The sequence below is a fragment of the Carex rostrata genome, chromosome 20 (assembly GCF_964058835.1).
Source record: "Carex rostrata chromosome 20, lpCarRost1.2, whole genome shotgun sequence".
NCBI classification, from domain to species: domain Eukaryota; kingdom Viridiplantae; phylum Streptophyta; class Magnoliopsida; order Poales; family Cyperaceae; genus Carex; species Carex rostrata.
Window position 1 is genome coordinate 6,970,126 of NC_135937.1, and position 21,666 is coordinate 6,991,791.

A 21,666-nucleotide genomic window follows, 5' to 3' on the forward strand; every position below is an offset into this window, starting at 1 on the left:
AATCAGCGCTTAAGCTCATTTTTCTTTGGTATTTTCTTAACTGTTCCTATCAAATTATATATCAGTAGTTAAATTTTCATGCCTTAAAATTGAAGAAACATTTGGTACTACTTATCCTAGTGAAACAGCATGGTTTTCTTTGTTTTGTGACAGGTATATACGGTAATTGAAAATATAATGTCATTTAATAAATTATAATTGACTTCTTAAAAGAAAACATTATAATTGAAGTTGAAGTCGAAGATATAATGTCATCTTTGACCTCAGCACCTCAAAATACAAACAATTGTTGAGACGTTGTAAAATGTTATTTCCCTGAAATTGTTTTTCATTTCTTTAATACATCAATTCGACCTCAGCACCTCAGGAACCTGTTATCCTAGTCTCAATCGTTCAGATAAGTTTTTCATGTACAAATTTCAACGAAAATCAATGTTTGAGGTCAGAATAACAGGTTCATGTTATTCCCAATGAATAACAGCAGATTTATTTCCATTTTTGCCACACTCATAGTGGGGAAAAGGTGAGAACTGCGTAACAGAGATTGGCATTGAACTGTTGAAGGGGGGAAGGTACGCCAACCAAGAAGCTGCAGAGGTTTGTATGTATTTGGTGCAGATCAGCCGTCTGATCTTATCGTGATTTAGATGGCATGGAACTCATGGAACCAATTTATCACCCCACTTTTCAGAATTTCGATTTCTATTGCTTCATATATCATGAATTTTTATTGCTAAATTTCATTTTTTTTTCTTCTCTAAAATAAAAAATAACTAATACAAACTCCTTTCTTTTTAAAATCAAATCTGCAAATCAGCGTTAATTAAAAGTCAGTACTTACTTCAATATAATGTACATTTGTGCAACATCATAAATACAAATAAAATGAGAAAACTAAACAAACAAAAAAAAATATTTTAATTGCCAGTGTGTATACAATATGCTCTTACAAAAATCAACTTATATGAATCAACTGTTATTAAATAAGGATAAAGAAAACAAAAAAAAATATTGAGAATGTAAAAGATGACAGTATCTTTATTCATATATTTCTCACGTGACTACATGTGTACAATATAAGATTACAAAATCTTTATTTATAGACCACAAATTATAATGAAAAAAACATCTAAATTGATTTCAATACTAATATTGAGAGTTACAAATATAAAGATAAAGAGTTGCAAATAGACATCCATGCATAATTATTAATTATTAATTTCATAACAATTTGCATGAATCAGCAAATCTTTATGACTAGGCTTAATTAGTGGGCCGATTTCACAAGTTGCTTGAAATTAATTGGGCCAACGAACTGGGCCGGGCCGTTATAGAAGAGTTCACCTGCTAATTTTGCGGTTGCTTGGGACGGATGCAAGAAATCCCAAAATACATAGCGCTTGCGTCTCATGCAGTATGTAGTATTTGGGGCACAATGTGACTCAGCATTGAACTTCCCACCTCCACAGCAAGCACTCTTCACCTCTCTAAACCCTAGATAAGGACAATTATATATATATATAAAGATAACATGGTTGTTAGAATTTTTATTCTGGCACATATATGGTACAGAAAAAAATTAAATTAAATTAAATTAGAAACTTGTTAGATAACATGGTTGTTAGAGCAGTTTCATGCTTTCTTACTCTTTTGATTGTATCCTATTTTTAATTTATCAATAAATTATAAGATTAGGGGCTTGACCCGTATCTTTTTTTTTTTTTTTGAAGTAGAAACTTGTGGAGCTTTTTGACATGACATTTATGCCAAATTTTACAAAATAATTTACATTCTTCAGATGTTAGAGGCATTAATTAGGTGTTGCTAATTAACTGTAAGTACTAAAACATGACATTTAGTGCAGTAACAAAGGTTGTAACTAACCATAGTGATGGGGTTTTGAAATGACGGTTGATAAGAACTCGTAGGAGTTCCCAATGGAGTACTTCAAGCCGGGCAGTGCAACAGAAAGCTTAACGAAAAGAGCAGCAACTGCATCATTTTGACCCTTTGCCAATTGATTCATGCTGTCGATACAACCACCGGTCGGGTTCTGCGCTCGTGCAGAAGGCACGCACCCAACAAATGGCACATTGATTATCGCAAAATATCTCGCTCCCAAACTGTATAAAGTCTACAGACAGATATAATTAAGTTGATTGTTATTATTTTGTTGTTTAATTAATAAATTTCATTTTGAAGGAGGGTGATATGAACATGGCGCAATATGTTATTTTATTCTGTTTTGACTAATTTTGTGTGTTTATCAAACGGTACTGCAGAGTTCAAATTTAAACTTGTAATATGGAGGTAACTATTTTTTACTGTTCATGTCTGCTGTTAAATCAGACTGCTACAATCATCTTATTAAATTAGCAAGCTTAAGCTTATTTTCCTTTGTGTACTTTCATAACTGTTACTGTCAAATTATATATCAGATCAGTAGTTTAATTTTCATGCCTTAAATTGAAGAAATATTTGGTACTAATTATATATATATCCTTGTGTAACAGGGCTTGGTTTTCTTTGTTAATTTGGCAGTAGCTACAGTAGTTGAAAAAACACTGCAATTTAATAAATTGTAAATGAAGTTGAAGATATATATATCCACACAATTAACGACAACAAATTAAATACTTGCTCTAGATCTTAATTTTATATAAAAAAAATATACATGTAAAGGGTACCTTGGTGTGGTTCTCATATTTGGATATGATGGAGTTATAGAAGTGCAAAATGGCAGTGTTATTTGGCGATGTATTCGCCGTGGCGAAGGCTAAAGCATCGTTACCACCGGAGCTAATCAGAAACAAAGACTTAGAAAGCCTGAAAGCAACTTGATCAGCATTTGGCTGTGCTGCCATCTTTGACCTCAGTGCCTCAAAATTCAACACTTGTTGAGTCGTCGTAATAATGTTAGACAAAGTTCCCTGAAATTACAATGATTGATTAAGCTAAATATTAGTTTTGCATTCTTGTCATTTTCATAATCATAGATTGCTAAAAGATGGAATATTTAAAAAGAAATTACCAGCACGAACTACCAGCACCACAAAAAAATTACACCTGTAAGTTGTAACCTAACTTTCCCATTTTATCCATTAATTCAAGAATCAAGACAAGACCAGACAACTTTTGACAATCTCTTAGAAGGGAAAAGATGATACCAGCGTGACATTAATTTGAAATTAAGTGCTATTTACTATAATTTAGTAGATAATAGATAGAAGTACTAGTTTTTTTTTTGAATGAAAGATAGAAGTACTAGTTTAAAAGAAACAATTAACTTACTGTGGTGTCAAGAATACCAGATCCAGCGGATGCAAAATTAACACCTTCTAGTCCTTTGTTTATGAGATGGTTGTTGGAATCATTGAGAGAGAGATAAGGAGGCGGGCTTCTACTAAAACCCACATGATTTGCTACAAAATTGCATAAAGAGTTTTAATTAAATTGATTGAAATATTAGAATGGTAACCCAGAATAAAATGATGCACCCTTTTGAGTTAAGTAAAATTTTCATACGTGCAATGCTTTGCAAAACTTAATTACATATCAATTCAATATATATATAGCTTCCTAAATTATATTACTCTTTTAAGTAGCTAGGCAGATAGGATATGTCCTATTAGAATGGTAACCCTGAATAAAATGATGCACCCTTTTGAGTTAAGTAAAATTTTCATACGTGTAAAGCTTTGCAAAACTTTATCAATTCAATGGCTTCCTAAATTATATTACTCTGTACGTAGCTAGGCAGATAGGATATGTTCCTTCTTTAGATATCAAGATAAGATATGTTACTTAGTGGTAATAGCTAGATTAATTGAACGATAATGATTTTGTTCGTTCGAGACAAATCGTTTTTCCATATAAAAACGGATGAACTATGTATATAAGAACCGATGAACTCTGTATATTTAATGAATTATTCATAAATGTTTAAAGAAAAAAAGGTGAATCATGAACATGAGATAGACCAACCATTTTAGGATGAAATGATATCCCTAAGCTAGCACGGTAGCACTTATCTTGGTTATAAACACAAGTAAAAGAGGTTTCAACTGTCAAGCACATTAGCAAAGTGTCATATATACCAATGAAATCAATGGTGTTGAAACCATTGCTGTACCGTCCAGTCGGTGTGGAGTGAGGGTAATCGATGCCATAAGGCGGGAAGTTTGACTTTGTTGTTGTATTCAAATAATCATTGTTGCCGACATCAACGGTTGAGTCACCAAAAACATAGATCGCCGGAACCTTCCACCGGGAAGGTTGTACTACTGCACCCACAAAGGGAGATACAGAACATAATAGTACAAGAAAGAGACACAAAAGTCTCTTCATCTTGGCTTCAAAATTGATTCAAAATGATTTACTAGCTAGTTGTGTCAAGGTATGTGTTTGCATTAAATAAGGCGCTACTAAGGTGCTTATATATATGTAGGTAAAGAGAGAAGGGGGACCAATTCTCTAGGGTTTAATTAGGGGGACCAATGCTTGTTTAAGTTGATAACATATTGGATAAGACTATGAGAGTTATATATGAACTTGATTATTTATTATTTTTTAAATATAACGTGAGAAACATGCACCTTGATATATCAGTGTGAATTAAAATGATTTTTCTTTCAAATTACAGTGTGTGAATCTAAAAATGCTGCAATTTTTATTATTTAGCCTGTTTGATTGTTACAGACTGAAATGATAAAACAAATAAAACTAGTTAAATCATTTTATTGTTAAAAAAAAGAAATTAATTAAACAAAACGAACAAACTATACATAAGATGAAATATTGAACAAGATAAATTTTAGTAATGAACTAATAATTGAGGTTGCATATTCGAAACCTAGATGAAAAATTCCTTAATAATTGAAGTTACATATTCAAAATCTGGATGAAAAGTTTCTTATGAATATATTAAATAGTTAGATGGCTTGACCTCTAAACTTTACTCAACAAAAAAAAAAAAAAAAAAAAAAAAATCTTGGATGTCATATACTACAAGCTAGTATGGAACTTTATTCAATATAAATATCAATTTAGAAGCATTTTAGCCGGTATATATGAATATCACCTATGTATATATAGAGAGGGGGATAGGCTACCATACTTTGCAAATTAAAGTTTGTGTTTTAATTTGCGCTCATATCTCTAGCTAGTTTCAAAGTTCAAATAGTTAACCAAAACTTCTTAACATGTTTTTCATATTGAAATGTACTTGAAGACCAAATTTTATATTTTTTAAAAAAATTTACTATTTTTTTAGAAATTTTCAAAATATGTGTTTTTATGATATATTTTTGTATTTAATGAAAAACACTGATTTTGTATAACATAGGAAATTAAGAAGTCTTAACAGATGGAATATCACTTAGAATATATATATCTCATTCCTATTTGTTATACGCAAGTTCCGTGATTAATAGTAAATTGGGTATTGCACTGAAACTTACTCTATATAAGTAAATTGTATATTCGTATATAAAGGACAAAGAAAATTAAATTCTCTGAGTCTAAATATTGCAATTTGAACACACTCAACATGGTAACCTCGTGTGTGAAAAGACTTAAAATACAATGTTGATTATAACAACTGGGAAAGCTAATATTGATGGCACTATATATCTGTAACTCGAATCAATTAATATCTTTATTAATTCAATTTACACAAGATTAAAAGATATGTAGCAAAAAAGATTGTCTTGATTGCCATGTGTAATATATTATTATTATTATTATTATTTTTGAAACTTTGGTAGCAGCTACCAAATTACAGTAAATAGATATGCTTAAAACAACAAAAACAGTCTCCTAAAAACTTACTAAACTACACAACATTGGCAACTGCCACACTACCTCGCCTACAACAAGATAATCACAATTCAGTATCTTCTCGAATTCGCGTTACAAGTACCACTGGATGCACTCTCTTCCCTTTGAATATAGTATCATTCATTTGCTTCCAAATATTCCACAGTACAGCCATAAACCTTGTTGCCCAGACCATCTTCCCTTCTTTCACCACTCTCTTATATGAAGCCCATGATTTGTCCCATGTTTCAAATATTGAATTCGCATGAGTAATAAGCAGTCCTATACAACCCCAAACACGAGATGCATACCTGCACTGGAATAGGACATGGAAGGCTGTTTCGAGGGGATAATCTTGACATACTGCACACTCCAATTGGCAGTTCATTCCTCTTGTACACATAGTATCATGGGTTAATATTTTCTGATGAAGACATAAGAAAATAAAGAATTTAACATTGGGAGGTGCATAGCTGCTCCAAATATCCTTGTATTGCCATCTGATCAATCCTCCTGTTGCCATAACCTTGTAAACCGAATTGGATGAATAAATTCCATCTATACTCCAATACCAAATTAGTCGATCCTCATGATCTGTGAACTCCGAAATTTCATGGACCGGAAATGGAAATACTCTAGGCCACCGTGTGATCATATCACGTAATGAGATTGATTGAAGCGACGGTCGCGGTCCATCATTTTTTATGGCCTTGATTGGCGGCCCATTCCACGAATCGTACCAAAAAAACACGGACCTACCATCAGCCACCTCCCACCGAGCACAAAAATGAAACAATGATTTTATTTTCACTAATTGATTCCAAAAAAATGATCCATTTACCCTCCATAGCGCAGGACCCTCCGAAGAAGAATTTAGCCCTCTCACCACCGACACAATTGTAGCCCAAAGATTTTCTTTTTCACAATATACCTTCCACCACCATCTCAAAAGCAAAGCAATATTTCTCAAAGCGAGGTTTGGAATCCCCAATCCACCATGGGATCTAGGAAAGCATAGCACTTCCCAGTTTAAGAGGTGAACCCCCCGCTGCCCCTGCATTTTTCCCCACAAAAAATTACGGCACATCTGCTCAATTCTATGAATGACCCACTCCCCAATCCCCACAAAATATATTATTTATTGGAATATATTTTGCAACATGGTAAAAATCAAGTAAAAATATATGCTAACATTTTATTATTTTTTGTTCGATTTGTTGCTTCTTTTTGTACTACCCGACTTTTACAAAAAAAATATTTGGTAAATTTTGTCTAATAATTTTCTCAATTAAAGTTGCATCATTTATGCCCATCTTTAATTAATTAAGCCTAATATATTTTTTTAACCCTTGAAAGATCAATTTTTTTTTTGTAAAAAATTATCCTACTTACATATATAATTAATTTGCTTATGAATTAAAGGTAAGATAGTTATTGTGCTCGTTATGACTATTTATTTTTTTATTGGACGCGCATCCAATCCTGATTTCATGATTTGAGGGCTATTATCAATTAGTTTTATTATAAATGTTGTTTCCATGAATTTAGACCAAGTATATCAAGCGTAGTAAAGGGTCACATTCATATTCATTCACATGTTTGACATTGTCATACTATTCTCCTCGTGCCTCATGCCTCATATCAGACAACAAACTTAAATTTTGAAAAAGATATGGTCAAGCCATTAATTATTATACAATTCCTCGTGTCCTGACTTTTCAGGAAATTAATTGGAAATTTTTAGGATATATTTCCAATTAATCCCTCGTGCTTCATACATCCCTCGTCAATTTGTATGGGCAACTTGAACATAAATTTATTTATTGTAACAACAAACAACGTGTTACACACTATTAATATCGTGAAATTTATTTATGGAACATAAATTTTTTAAACATCAAATTTATTAACAAAATATATTCATAGGACTCAAAATTTTCCCTTCCTCTCGTTTGCTCCCACTGAGTTTTGGTTGCTGATTTATTTAATTAGTTGAATCCTTTTGGTTGCGGTAATAATGCATGGTACATCATTGTACTGATTTGATTGTATTGCATACATGTAGATAGAGGCTTATGCATTTCAATAAAAATGCAAAGAAGAAACAAATCCAAGTACTTTAATTGGTCTTGGCTTGTGTGTTTGAAACTCTTTTGTTGATACTTATTATAGTATTAATTTATCATGATGTCTGGGTTCAAACCACCACACCAAAGTCGCTCGTCGAAACGCCCAATAGGTTAATGTACATGTATTTACGAGATTTTTTTACAGAGCAACTGTATCAAGCCATTATTTACATCAACAGGAAAAAAGAAACAAACTTCATTAATTGGTTGCTTCAAAACGCATCAAAGAATCAAGAGACTTGGATTATGCTGTAGCCATTTTGTTCCTTGTCACGGAATAAACGACAGGGAGGGGAGAGCAAAATTTGGGGTCTACGGTATCTTGCTAATAAATTGGAGGATATCTGTTGTTTTAAAAAAAAAGATATTTTATAAATTTCTATCAAATTAGTCGGGGAGGTGTCAAACTTCTGAACTATGAACGTTAAATATATAAAAGGATCAATTATATAACAAAATTTCTGTAAAAAATGAGAGTCAATTTTACTGTACCATAACAATTTACTCTAAAAACTTAAATATAATTTCAAAAAAAATGAAAAGAAAAATATATATAAAGGTCAATTAATCTCATTAGTCCTTCAATCCGCCACTGAAATTAGTATACCAGTGGGGCAATTGTTTCTAAGCTCTAAATAGTTTAAAAATGCTTCCATCCATTTGGCATAAAGATCTGAATCAGATCTGTAATCTAGTTCCATTTTATATTATTTTTCTAATTTCAAGCTCAACCCATTTTATAATTGCTTTTGGGCCCAGCTAAGTATTTTGAAATCAAATTTGGAAACAATTAGATCTTATCCATACCATACTCTTATCAGTTATAGAATAACGAAATAGTAGCGGATAAATAATGAGTAATACTAATATAATAATTATTTTTATTATTTATTAAATAAAATATTAAAATACATACATTCATTTCATACGTGTATAGTACTTTATTGAAAAAAAATCTGATCATGCTAAATGCAAGTAAATCAATTAAAGTATTATTTTCAATGCTTATTAATATATATAATATATATAATATTTTTTTATAATTACTCGATCGGGTAATAGGTATGAAATAGGCTTTACCTGTTTAGATAATGAGAAAAAAATCTTATTCGTATTCGTAACCGATAAGTTTACAAAATAAAAATCTTACATGTATCCAAAAAGTTTACATAACAAAAATCTTATCTGTACTTGTCTAATCGGATACGATACGAATCAGATAAATAGATAAAAGGATGCCATTGACACCCCTAGCATTGTGAGACAAATGACTACCTCCATGCTAGTTTTTTTTATTAAATTATCCTTAATTATTCTTAAATAAAAATATGAATTTCTACTTAGCTAAACTCCGCTCCTGGCTAAGTCATCATCAACTAACCTTCTCTTTAACCTAGAACCCACAAATGTAGAAAACAAGTTAGAGATCATAAATATCTCTCAGTCTAAAGATTTGTAAAATTCACTTGCCGAAAATAAATACCAATAACGAACGGTACAAAGAATACAATACAAAATTTCAAATAAAATACAGATCAAACAATTCAAGTAATTTTTGATAAAATATGTTTTGTTCTATCTTAACTATAACGCATCATTCTTCTAATTGAACAATACATGTAATATTATCTTCATATAAGATCTTCGAAATTATTTCTCCAGAAAACAAATCACATATCTAATGACGAATGTGTTTAATACTTAAATCACATATATATCTTAATCAAACACATTCTCGGCTTGCTTGATATATTGCTAAATTTTTTGCATGGTTAAAAATGCATTTGTTATTGTTTGTTTTACAGATCACCACTAAATAGTTGTTCCACCACATGTAAAAGAAAATAAAATAAAAATTTGCAAATCAGCGTCAACTAAAAATCAGTACTTATTCAGCCAATTTAGCTTCAATTCAATGAATCTTTGTGTAACATCGTAAATACAAATCAAATGAAAAAACCAAACAAGAAATTAAATTAAATTAAATTGCCAGCATGTATACAATAAGCTCTTAAAAAAAAATCAACTCGTATGAATGAGGCAAATATATATCTCTCGGCTAGTAAGCAGATTTCACAAGTTGCTTGAAAGTAATTGGGCCAACGAACTGGGCCGGGCCGTTATAGAAGAGTGCACTTGCTAATTTGGAGGTTGCTTGGGACGGATGCAAGAAATCCCAAAAAACATAGCGGCTGCGTTTCATGCATAATGTAGCATTTGGGGTACAATATGACTCAGCATTGAACTTCCCACTTCCACAGCAAGCACTCTTCACCTCTTCAAACCCTGGATAAGGACAATTATTGAAAAAAATAAGATTGATGGTTGTTGAAATAGAACTTGTATTCTGGCACATGATACAGAAACAAATAAAATTAAATGAGAAACTTGTGGAATTTCTGGCACATTGACTCTTTTGATTGTGTGGTAATTTTAATATATAAATAAAATACAAAATTAGAGGCTCGACTCCTATCTTATTTTATTTTAAAATGAGAAACTTGTGGAACTTATCGGTCATTTATTCCCAAATTTTTTATTTTTATCATTTCCAAAAAAGAATCCAAATAACTCTATTTTTAAAAAAAAAATGATTTTTACCCTGTCCGTTAATTCAATTTACGAACCAAATTGGACTATTTATTTTTTTGTAACTTATACACCTGGCTTGATGTGGGTTTTAGATAAATTTTGTTGCATAGGATATATAACTGGCGGACCTATTTTTTTTTTTTTTTTAACTTATTCATCTGTCTTGATGTGGTTTTCAGAAAATTTTGTTGCAACTTGCCAATAACAGAAACAGGGGAGAAGGTTCTGGTATCTACATGTGATGTACTTAATTCATATAGTAGTCAAACATATTATATACAGAGGAGGTTTCAAATGCCTCCATTTTTTGTGCCTCTATCATGCCTCCATTTTTTTAAACTTTAATAACTCAAAATTTAAAACTTAAAAGTCAAAATAAAACCGTTAGATGTGATCTATATTATTTTCTCTATGTGCTCATAAAAAATTATCACATTTAAAATTTGTTTTTATGTGAATCAATAATTTCAAAAATCAACGTCTAGTAATCATCCACATTAGTGCATTTTTTAAAAGCTCTTGATGACAATCAAAATAAAATTAAAATGCCAAAATATTTTGCACGTGCATAAATAAAATGATGTAGATCATATCCAACGGTTTTATTTTAACTTTTAAGTTTTAAATTTTGAATCATTAAAGTTTTAAAAAATAGACGCATGATGGAGACACAAAAATGAAGGCATTTGAACCCTCCTCTTATATACATATACCAAATCTATCTGAATTCTGAATCTAACATACACAAATGAACCAATAATAGCACCTCGGTTGAAACAACTAATTCTCTAGCTAGAAGATTCCAAGGCAAACATGAAATTTAAAAGATAGAGTTATTTGGTTTATTTTTTATTGGAGAGGGTGAAAAAAAAAAAATTTGGCATTGATTCCAAATTTTACAAAATAATTTACATTCTTCTGAATTTGAAGGCATTTATTAGGTGTTGCTAATTAACTGTAAGTACTAAAACATGAAATTTAATACAACAGTAACAGAGGTTGTAACTTACCATAGAGATGGGGTTTTGAAATGACGGTTGATAAGAACTCGTAGGAGTTTCCAATGGAGTACTCCAAGCCGGGCAGTGCAACAGAAAGCTTAACTAAAAGAGCAGCAACTGCATCATTTAGACCCTTTGCCAGTTGATTCATACTGTCGATACAACCACCGGTCGAGTTCTGTGCTCGTGCAGAAGGCACGCACCCAATAAATGGCACATTGATTACCGCAAAATATCTCGCTCCCAAACCGTACAAATTCTACAGACAGATATAATTAAGTTGATTGTTATTATTTTGAAGGAAGCTGATATGAACATGGTAATGTGTTAACTGTTATCTTATTCTCTTTTGACTAATTCATGTGTCTGTGTTTGTGTGTGTATCAAACGGTACTGCAGAGTTCAAATTTAAACTACTAATTATATGGAGTTAGCTATTTTTACTGCTCATGCCTGCTGTTAAATCAGGCTGTTACAATTACCTTAAAAAACTAGTAAGCTTAGGCTTATTTTTCTTTGGTATTTTGTTAACTGTTACTGTGTCAAATTATATATCAGATCAGTAGTTAAATTTTCATGCCTAATTAAATTGAAGAAACATTTGTTACTAATTATCCTAGTGTAACAGGGCATGGTTTTCTTTGTTTTTCGGTAGCCACAGTAACTGGAAAGACAGTGTAATTTAATAAAGGGGGAATTTCATGTATACCCCTCAAAACCTTCAAAATTACATATTATAAATGAATTTGAAGATATATACACACTAAAAACAACAACAAATAGTACCTTGATGTGGTTCTCATATTTGGATGTGATGTTGTTATAGAAGAGCAAAATGGCAGTGTTGTTTGGCGATTTGTTCGCCGTGGCGAAGGCCAAAGCATCGTTACCACCGGAGCTGATCAGAAACAAAGACTTAGAAAGCCTCATAGCAACTTGATCAGCATTTGGCTGAGCTGCCATCTTTGACCTGAACGCCTCAAAATACAGCACTTGTTTTGTCGTTGTAATAATGTTAGTTCCCTGAAATTGTTATTTTTTTCTTTTAATATATGAGAGAAAGCTCCTTTTGATGATTGATTAAGATAAAATTAATTTTCCCTTCTTGTCCTTCTCATAATCATAATTTGCTAAAAGATGAAATATTTACAAAAGTTATACTCAAACCACATGAGATAGGAGTAGGTCCGATAGACATTGCTGGCCCGACTACTTTTAGGCCCAATTAGGTCTAACACCTTACGATTAGCATTAAGATCTATGCGCATGGAAATTGATACAGACACACATGGATTTTAATCTGGAGCACACGAATCTTGATGCAATCGGATGGTCATTACACCCATTGAACCAAAGTAGGTCCGATGGGCATCGGACCTACCTCCACATATATAATTATATACCCCACATATATAATTATAGGTCCAAAGTAAGTTGTAACCAAACTTTCCCATTTGATCCATTCAAGAATCAAGACAAGAGTAGACAACTTTTGACACGTTAGCTCTTAGTGGGGAAAAGGTGATAACAGCTTGACATTGATTGGCACTTAAGTGCTATTTATTATAAAATCCCTAACGCTATGTCTCTATATATTCTGATAAATTTGAGTAAATAATAGATAAAAGGACTAGTATAATTAAGAAAAATTAGAACTTACTGTTGAGTCAAGAATACCAGATCCAGCTGATGCAAAATTAACACCTCTTAGTCCTTTGACTATTTGATGGTTGTTGGTATCATTGAGAAAGAGATAAGGAGGTGGGCTTCTTCTAAAACCCATATGACTTGCTACAAAATTAAATAAATAGTTTTAACTGTTAATTAAATTGATTGAAATATTATAATGGTAACCCAGAAGAAACATATTCAACAATATGTATATGTATACTGCCAATGCTTCCTAAATTATATAATTACTCTGTATAGGTAGATATATAGCATATGATTCCTTTTTTAGGCATCAAGATAGGATTGCTTTCATAATGGTAATAGAATGAAGGTTAGATTTTGTTTGTTGGAGACATCGTTCAGGTTGCGTCTATATGGAATATCATTTTCCATATGAAAACGGATGAACTCTGTAGATTTAAAGATTTGTTCATGAATTTTATAGAAAAATAAAGGTGAATTAATCATGAACATGAGACCAACAATTTTTAGTATACTAGATGCAAGCTCTGTTTCTACTTTCTTAATTTTCTGATCATTTTATGAAAGAGACCTCTGAAATGAAATGAAATTATCCTAGATAGAGGTTTGAAGCACATGAACAAAGTATCATACCAATGAAATCAATGGCATTGTAACCATTGCTGAACCGTCCAGTCGGTGTGGAATGAGGGAAATCGATGCCATAATGCGGGTAGTTTGCCTTTGCTGTTGTTGTCGTCAAATAATTGTTGTTGCCGACATCAACGGTTGAGTCACCGAATACATATATTGCCGGGACCTTCCATTGGGAAGGTTGTACTGTTGCACCCACAAAGGAAGATACAGAGCAGGATAGTACAAGGAAGAGACACAAAAGTTTCTTCATCTTGGCCTCAAAATTGATTCAAAATGATTTACTAGTTGTGTCAAGGTATGTGTTTGCAAGAAGTAAGGGGCGACTATAAGGTGCTTATATATGTAGCTATTGAGAGAAGGGAGACCAACTCTACACCATATAAAAATTATTTAAGGGGTGGTTAGCTTGCTTAATTTGAATATAAGAACAGCGTGAGAAAACACCTACACCGTATAAAACGGTGATTAAACGGGACTCAACAATATTTTTTTGGTGACTCAACCGTTAGATATTTAATCTATATATATATATATATATATATTTTAAATAACGTGAGAAACAACGTGATATAAAAATTTCAAAGTACAGTGTGAAATAATCTAAAAATGCTGCAATTTTTATTACCTAGCCTATTTGACTAGTGAAATCATTTTTTTTTTTTTTGTTAGAATTGGGGAATTAAAGCAAAACGAACAAACTATATATATATATATAAGATGAATTGAACACAAGATATAAGAAGTAATTTTTAAGTAATGAACTAATTAATCAAATGTGCTTGTCTCCGAGTTATTTAATGTAAATATAATCATATACACATTGTATTATAAGTATTGAATTTTATTCAATATAAATATCAATTGAGAATTAATTAAGCATTTTAGCTAGTAAGATCACATATATGGACTTTGATACTTTATGTATAATAGAGGAAACAAGTCTTAAAATGAACGAATCGAATATCACTTAGCTAGAATATCTCATTCCTATTTGTTACGTAAGTTCCATAATTAAAGGTAAATTGAGTATTACACTTTACTGTATATAATTAAACCTCATATGACTACAAAAGAAAAAAAAGAAAAACTATATATCTCAGTCTAAATATTGCAATTTGAACCTGAAACTTTTATTAATACCACTGTAAAAAAATAATAAATTATGGGGAATATAAAAAATACCAGGGCCTCCAAGTCAATTTGCGGCTCCATTCTTGTTGGGCCGCAAATTGACGTTGAAGTCCCAAAATAATAAAAAAATACACTGTAATATATTAATAATTAGGTTTTTGAGAGGCTGCAGATTAACTTGGAGGCTCTGGTGTTTTTCGAATTTTTTAATTTTAGTGGTATGTTTTTTTTTTTAAAAATGGTATTAATAAAAATTTCAATTTTAGTGGTGTTTTTTTTTTTAAATGGTATTAATAAAAATTTCGGAATTTGAACACTCAACATGGTAACCCCGTGTGTGAAAAGACTAACAAAAGTATAATGTTGACTTGACTATAACAACTGGGAAAGCTATTGATCGCATCTATATGTGACTTGAATTAATGAATATCTATCTTAATTTATTCAATTCCCGCAAGATTAAAAAATAATACGTAGCAAAAACCTCGAGATCTACACAACTCGACGACCTCACCGGTTTATGGGAAGAAAAGATTGTCTTAATTTAATTCCATGTGTAATATTTACTTCATCGGAATATATTTTACACATGGTTAGTGGTGTCAACCGGTATAATACGGGTTGGATGGAGAATTTTTCATATCATATTGTTATGATAGCGAATTTTTTTTTTTTTTTTTTTACTTTTATCTGTGTTTTTGAATATGGTACTAATCAGGTAAGCAGATAGAAATGTACTATTGACATTTCGATTTGTGTTTTCAATGAAATGTTTTTCAAAACAAAATAAAGAGAAGAAAAAAATAATGAATACAACTAATTTGTATTATGAAAATTTAATAAAATACAAAAATTTATTGTATCATTTATCATCTTCGTACAAATATATATCTAAAATGTTTAAAAAATTATTTTATACGAAAACAGGTAAAATGATGGAAAAAAAAATCATTATCCTTATCGGTATCTGATAAACTAACAAAAAGATATCTTATCTTATCCGTATTTTTAAATACGACACACGTCGAGTAAACAAGTAATAGGGTGCCATTGACACCCCCACACATGGTAAAAATCAAGTAAAAAGATAAGCTAATATTTTATTTTATTTTTGTTCGTTTTGTTGCTTCTTTTTGTACTACCCGATTTTTTTTTTAAAAAAAATTGGTAAAGTTTGTTCAGGGGCGGAACTCAACTTCAACTATAGGGGTGGATGATCAAAATAAATATCATCTTTAAAATACTTCTATATAAACCCAATTTTATATCACACAAGATAGTATTGTTTCTTCATTATTTGCTTTCATTTACCTTACAATAAGAACCTGAGATCTTTCTTTTAAAGATAATTTTATTTGGATTTAAATTAGGTACAAAATTTCAATAATCTCTTCTATAATTCCATACAGAACATTTTTATCATAATTTATTTATTTTTACAAAAAAAATAAAAATATAATAAACAATCTTGTATGAAAATAAAATATTAAAATTAGTCTTTATCTAAAAGTTACAATGAACAACAATTTAAAAATTTGTAAATAGTCGATAAATAAGAAACAAACTCTAATATCAAAGGAAAAAAGATATTACGTTCTTCACATCAATTTAAATTTCACCTTTATAATTTTGATTTTTTTTTCTCTTCAGAAAACCTCTTAATCACTTTTTTCTTTCCAATAATTTTCTTGTTTTCCGGTACAATCAATAATACCTTCTAAAATGGTTAAGGTGACCTCTCCAAAATGCTTAATGAAAATAATATTGTAATAGGTATGGTTTTTTTTCCTTTTTTTTTTAGTTTCTTTTTTCTGTTTTACTATTGAAAAAATTAGCAAATGAAAAAATATATTATCCTATATTCAATCCCTTTGATTATTTTGTATTATTATAGGGGTAGCTAATATATATAAAATAGAAGTTTTAGTTTAATTTTTATGTACTTGACAAAAAAAAAAATGAAATTGTTGGGGGTGGCTTAGCCACCCCTTGATAGGCTTACCTTCCGCCCCTGAGTTTGTCTAATAATTTTATCAATTAAAGTTGCATCATTCATTTATGCCCATCTTTAATTATTTGAGTATAATCAATAGTTTCGAAATCTAATAAATTATCTAGTACCACACTTTAATTATGATCTTATCAGGACTATTTTAAAAAAAATATAAGCAAGTTTACAACTGATACGCACAAGTATTAATATACAACATATTAAATATTATTTATATCTAATATATCATATCATGTAGTAATATACAAAATATTAAGTGTTATCAATAAAAAGTTTGGTGCGCGGAATCTTGTAATAATTTTAGCAAAATGAATGAGTCATGATGCCACGTGGACAGTAATTGGATATGGTCAAAGTTCGTTTTGGATAGAGATACGTAAGAAAGATTAGATCTTGTAATTTCTTAGACGTGTGGTACTGTTTAATTGTGACTTTGTTTAGAAAAAGTTGGAATTTTGCTTATCATGTTAATCAATTATGTGATTCTTATTTTTTTAGAGCTTATTTTGTTAGAAGATGAATTGAGCTTATCGTGTAAATAGTCATTTTTTAACCCTTGAAAGATCATTTTCTTGTAAAAAATAATTATCCTACATATTTTGCTTATAAATTATTAAAGGTAAGATATATATATAGTGATGGTTCTCTTTATGTCTATTTATTTTTTTAATTGCAGTAATTAATTAGCGTTTAATATTTTTTTTATCCTCCTCCTTGCACTTATTAATTATTAATTTGTTTTATAATCTTAGCAGACATTTTACTTCCAATATATTAAAATTTCCAGTTTTGATTCTTCGTGTCATGTGACTCCATGTTCAATCAATTAAAACACACAAATGGGTAATTAATAAATGGCCCAATTTAATTTCTAGAAAAAAAATAAAAATAAATCAAGAAAATACGAGAGACATTTTTTTCTTGGTTCCATATTTTCTTGCTAATTTTTCCTGTAAAAATATGAAGAAAACCTAAAAATGGATCACTTTAATATATTCTTTGTTTCTTTTACTTAATTCCGACAAATCAAACAATTAACATTGATCCAGAAAAAAATTAATACCTTTCAAATTAAATGTGGATTTCCTGACTTTAGACCAAGTATGTATATAGGAATATGTATGTTCAACCGTTGACTTCAATAAAGGTTTTCATGCACATGTTTGACATTGTCATATTATATATTCTCCCTCAGGCCTCATGCCTCCGTCATTCCTCAGGTCAGAAGGTCGTTGGTTCATTGCGCATACAGTAGCAACTTGAACATAAATTAATTTATTTATTGTAAAAATAAACAACGTTTCACACACTATTAATATTAATATAGGGGGAATTTCATGTATACCCTTCAAAAACTTTGAAATTACGTATTACATCCTTTAAAACTCATAATATTGTATTTAACCTTTTAAACTTCAAAAATTCACAAATTTACTCATTTTAATATATTTTATATTGAAACTCGTTTTAAATTTAGAAAATACCCATTTTATCCTTGAATTCCATTCTCTCTCTTCCCCTTCGTTTCTCTTGTCTCTCCCTTCTTCAGGGTCAAATTAATGAGAGGCACGAAAAAAGAAGGGGAGGAAAAGAGATTGCCAAGGATGAGAGGGGACGAAAAGGGATTGTATAAATATCTCTGTGTTTTGTCTGGAACAAGGAGGGGAACAAACGAGAAGGGAGAGGAGAGAGCGATCCAAAGAGGGGGAATTGATCTGCACCGTTAATCTAATTAATATTAGACAGTTTAAATTTGGAGGTAGGATAAAGCCTAGGCATAAAAAATAAAGCATGTTGTTAATTTTTATTTTTAAATGAAGAGTAAAATGGGTATACTATATAAATATAAAATATTTTTTAATAGAAAAAACAATAAAATGGGTAAATTTGATAGTTTTTGAAATTTAGAAGGGTAAATATGATATTATGAATTTTAGAGGGATAAATACGTAATTTTGAAGTTTCTGAGAGGTATACATGAAATTCCCCCATTTGAAAATATCTCCCACTGAGTTTTGGTTGCGGATTTTTTTTATTTAGTTGAATCCTTTTGATCGATGAATTATTTTGGTTGCAGTGATGGTGCTCTTTAGTTTAATGTGTCCCCGTATTGGTGTATATATATACATCCTTATACTGGATTGATTGTATTTTATAATACCGGCTTTTTCATTTCAATAAATGCAAATTAAGAAGAAATAAATCTAAGTACTTTGGCTAGTGTTTGAAATTCTTTTGTTGAATAGTATTAATTTATCGAGTAAAACTAGGGTGTTCTTAAGTTCATTAAGCATCTTAGTGAACTCAAGTCTAAAATTCATCGGATCAGCTTCAAACAACAAATTTGAACCGTTAAAATCTGTCTACCTTATGAGTGATGCGTCTACATATAAAAAAAATTTAATTTTAAAATTAATTTTGCATAAAGTTAAGTGGTACAAAAAGGTCCAAAAAATGAATGTATTAAAATTAATTTATTAACATTCTAATTTTGACCGCTTGACTTTATAGTGTTCTAAATAGCGCGCTATAGCGTTTTTGGACTCTAAACGCTAAGCTATAGCATTAACACACGCTATTTGAGCTACGGACGCTATAGCGGTAATAGCGGTCCGCTATAGCGCATAGCGTGTAGCGCAAATAGCGCGCGCTATGCAACATGAACTGTTTTTTTTTTTCAATTTATATGAGCTTTAAAATAAATAAATGGTGAAGATATTATTTAATTTTGATGAATATTACATTATATCAAATTTAGGTTCGCTATAATAATTTTTTCGTTTTGCCCTTGATTTTTTTTAACTGATGATAAATCAAATAAATATTTGCTAAATTATGGAAATTTTAGGGACTAACAAGAATTTCTTCAAGGAACATCTGTTTATTTTACTAGAAGTATGAATTTTTTTTTCTTTTCAATTTTTAGGTTATTTTGAAATTTAAATAGAAAAAAGATAAATTATGTTATGATGTTGAAGATATTTTGAATAGAAAAAGATCGATAGTTTATGATATTAGTATTATTATAGATATTTTTAGTCGCAATTTAGACTTTGTATTGGTTCAATATGAATATTATAGTTTTTTAATCAATTTGGTATTATTTATTGTTCAATGAGACTAAATAATGTTGATATCAAATATATAATATAATTTTTATAAAAATAAAAAAACGCTATGTGGCATAGCTTTCGCTATAGCTTTTTTTGGAGGCTCCCCGCTATGACGCGATAAACGCTATTTAAATCTTGTTTTTTACTAAATTAATTCGAATGCTTAAAATTTTCACATGTAAACGCATCACTTGTAAGGTAGGCGGATTTCAACGGTTCAGATTTTTCATTTGATGCCGATTCGATGAATTTTAGACTTAGTTTAACTTAAGAACACCCTAGTTCTACTCTTAATTTATCATGATGTCTGGGTTTAAACCACCGCACCAAAGTCGCTCGTCAAAACGCCTCAGTGACCGTACAGTAGTTATTTCTAACATAAAATTTTAAATTTTTTATTAGAAGTACAGGGCAATAAGCAGACTTAATTACCTTAATAAGTTATAACTAGTTATCAATTATCAGACTTATCTTATAACTACACGCGTTAAATTAAGAAAATTTAGATATATACATAGAGATAGGCTACCATATTTTACAAATTAAAATGTTTTAATTTATGCTTATATCTCTAGTTTCAAAGTTAAAATAGTAAATTCGAACTTCTAAACATGTTCTTCCTATTGAAATGTGCTTGGAGACCAAATTTTATATCTTTTGAAAAAAATTTACTATTTTTTTAGTATTCTTCAAAATCGCTATTTTCAGAAAATTTTGAACCATAGAAAAACAACGATTTTAAAAAATTCTAAAAAAATATCAAACAATTTTCAAAAACTGTAAAATTTAGTCCCCAAGAACATTCTAATATGGATATAAAATTGAACGGTTTGGATCGGTTGTTTGAAAATCAAAATCAACGATTTATAGTTCAATGTATAAGATTGTTTATACATTGCAATGCACCATAGCCGATTTTTTTTTCTCTCTCTCTCTCTATATAGAGAGAGTAAAACTAGGATGTTCTTAAGTTCACCAAGTCTCTTTGTGAACTCAAGTCTAAAACTTATTGAATCGGCTTCAAATGATAAATCTGAACCGTTGAAATCTGCCTACCTTACATGTAAAAAAAATAATTTTAAATTTAATTTTGTATAGAGTCAAGTGATAAAAAAAAGTATCAAAAAATGAATGCATTAAAATTAAATTATTAATCTTCTAATTTTGACCGCTTGACTTTATACTAAACTAATTCGAATGCTTAAAATTTTCCCATGTAGACGCATCACTAGTAAGGTAGGCGGGTTTTAAAGGTTTAGATTCTTCATTTGAAGTCAATTCGATGGATTTTAGATTTGAGTTCACCAAAGGACCTGGTGAACTTAAAAACAAAAATTCTGAAAAAATAGTAAAAAAATTCCCAAAAATGTAAATTTGATCACCAAACACATATTAATATGGAGAGCATGTTGAGCGTTTCAGATCAATCATTTGAACATTAAAAACGCAAAAATGATTTATAAGCATATGCTCTCATATGCTTATGTAAGTAGAGTAGCCAACCCCCTCTCCCCTCTCTCTCTCTCTCTTTCTATATATATAGGAAAATGCTAATATGCTATGCGTAGCATAGAGGGCCTCCG

At 30.3% G+C, this 21,666-nt stretch overlaps 2 protein-coding genes across 2 annotated transcripts; both read right to left on the bottom strand.

Moving 5' to 3' along the window:
- Positions 1–1,025: 1,025 nt before the first annotated feature.
- Positions 1,026–4,410, bottom strand: LOC144572597 (GDSL esterase/lipase At1g71250-like). The gene is made up of 5 exons (XM_078322238.1): positions 4,098–4,410; positions 3,292–3,422; positions 2,688–2,930; positions 1,885–2,134; positions 1,026–1,494 (listed from the first exon to the last, which is right to left on the bottom strand). Exons 1-5 carry the CDS (start codon positions 4,345–4,347, stop codon positions 1,268–1,270), a joined length of 1,101 nt encoding a protein of 366 aa, XP_078178364.1. The 5' UTR covers positions 4,348–4,410; the 3' UTR covers positions 1,026–1,267.
- A 5,380-nt stretch (positions 4,411–9,790) lies between these two features.
- Positions 9,791–14,144, bottom strand: LOC144572598 (GDSL esterase/lipase At5g55050-like). The gene is made up of 5 exons (XM_078322239.1): positions 13,826–14,144; positions 13,200–13,330; positions 12,326–12,562; positions 11,549–11,798; positions 9,791–10,232 (listed from the first exon to the last, which is right to left on the bottom strand). Exons 1-5 carry the CDS (start codon positions 14,076–14,078, stop codon positions 10,006–10,008), a joined length of 1,098 nt encoding a protein of 365 aa, XP_078178365.1. The 5' UTR covers positions 14,079–14,144; the 3' UTR covers positions 9,791–10,005.
- Positions 14,145–21,666: the final 7,522 nt, after the last annotated feature.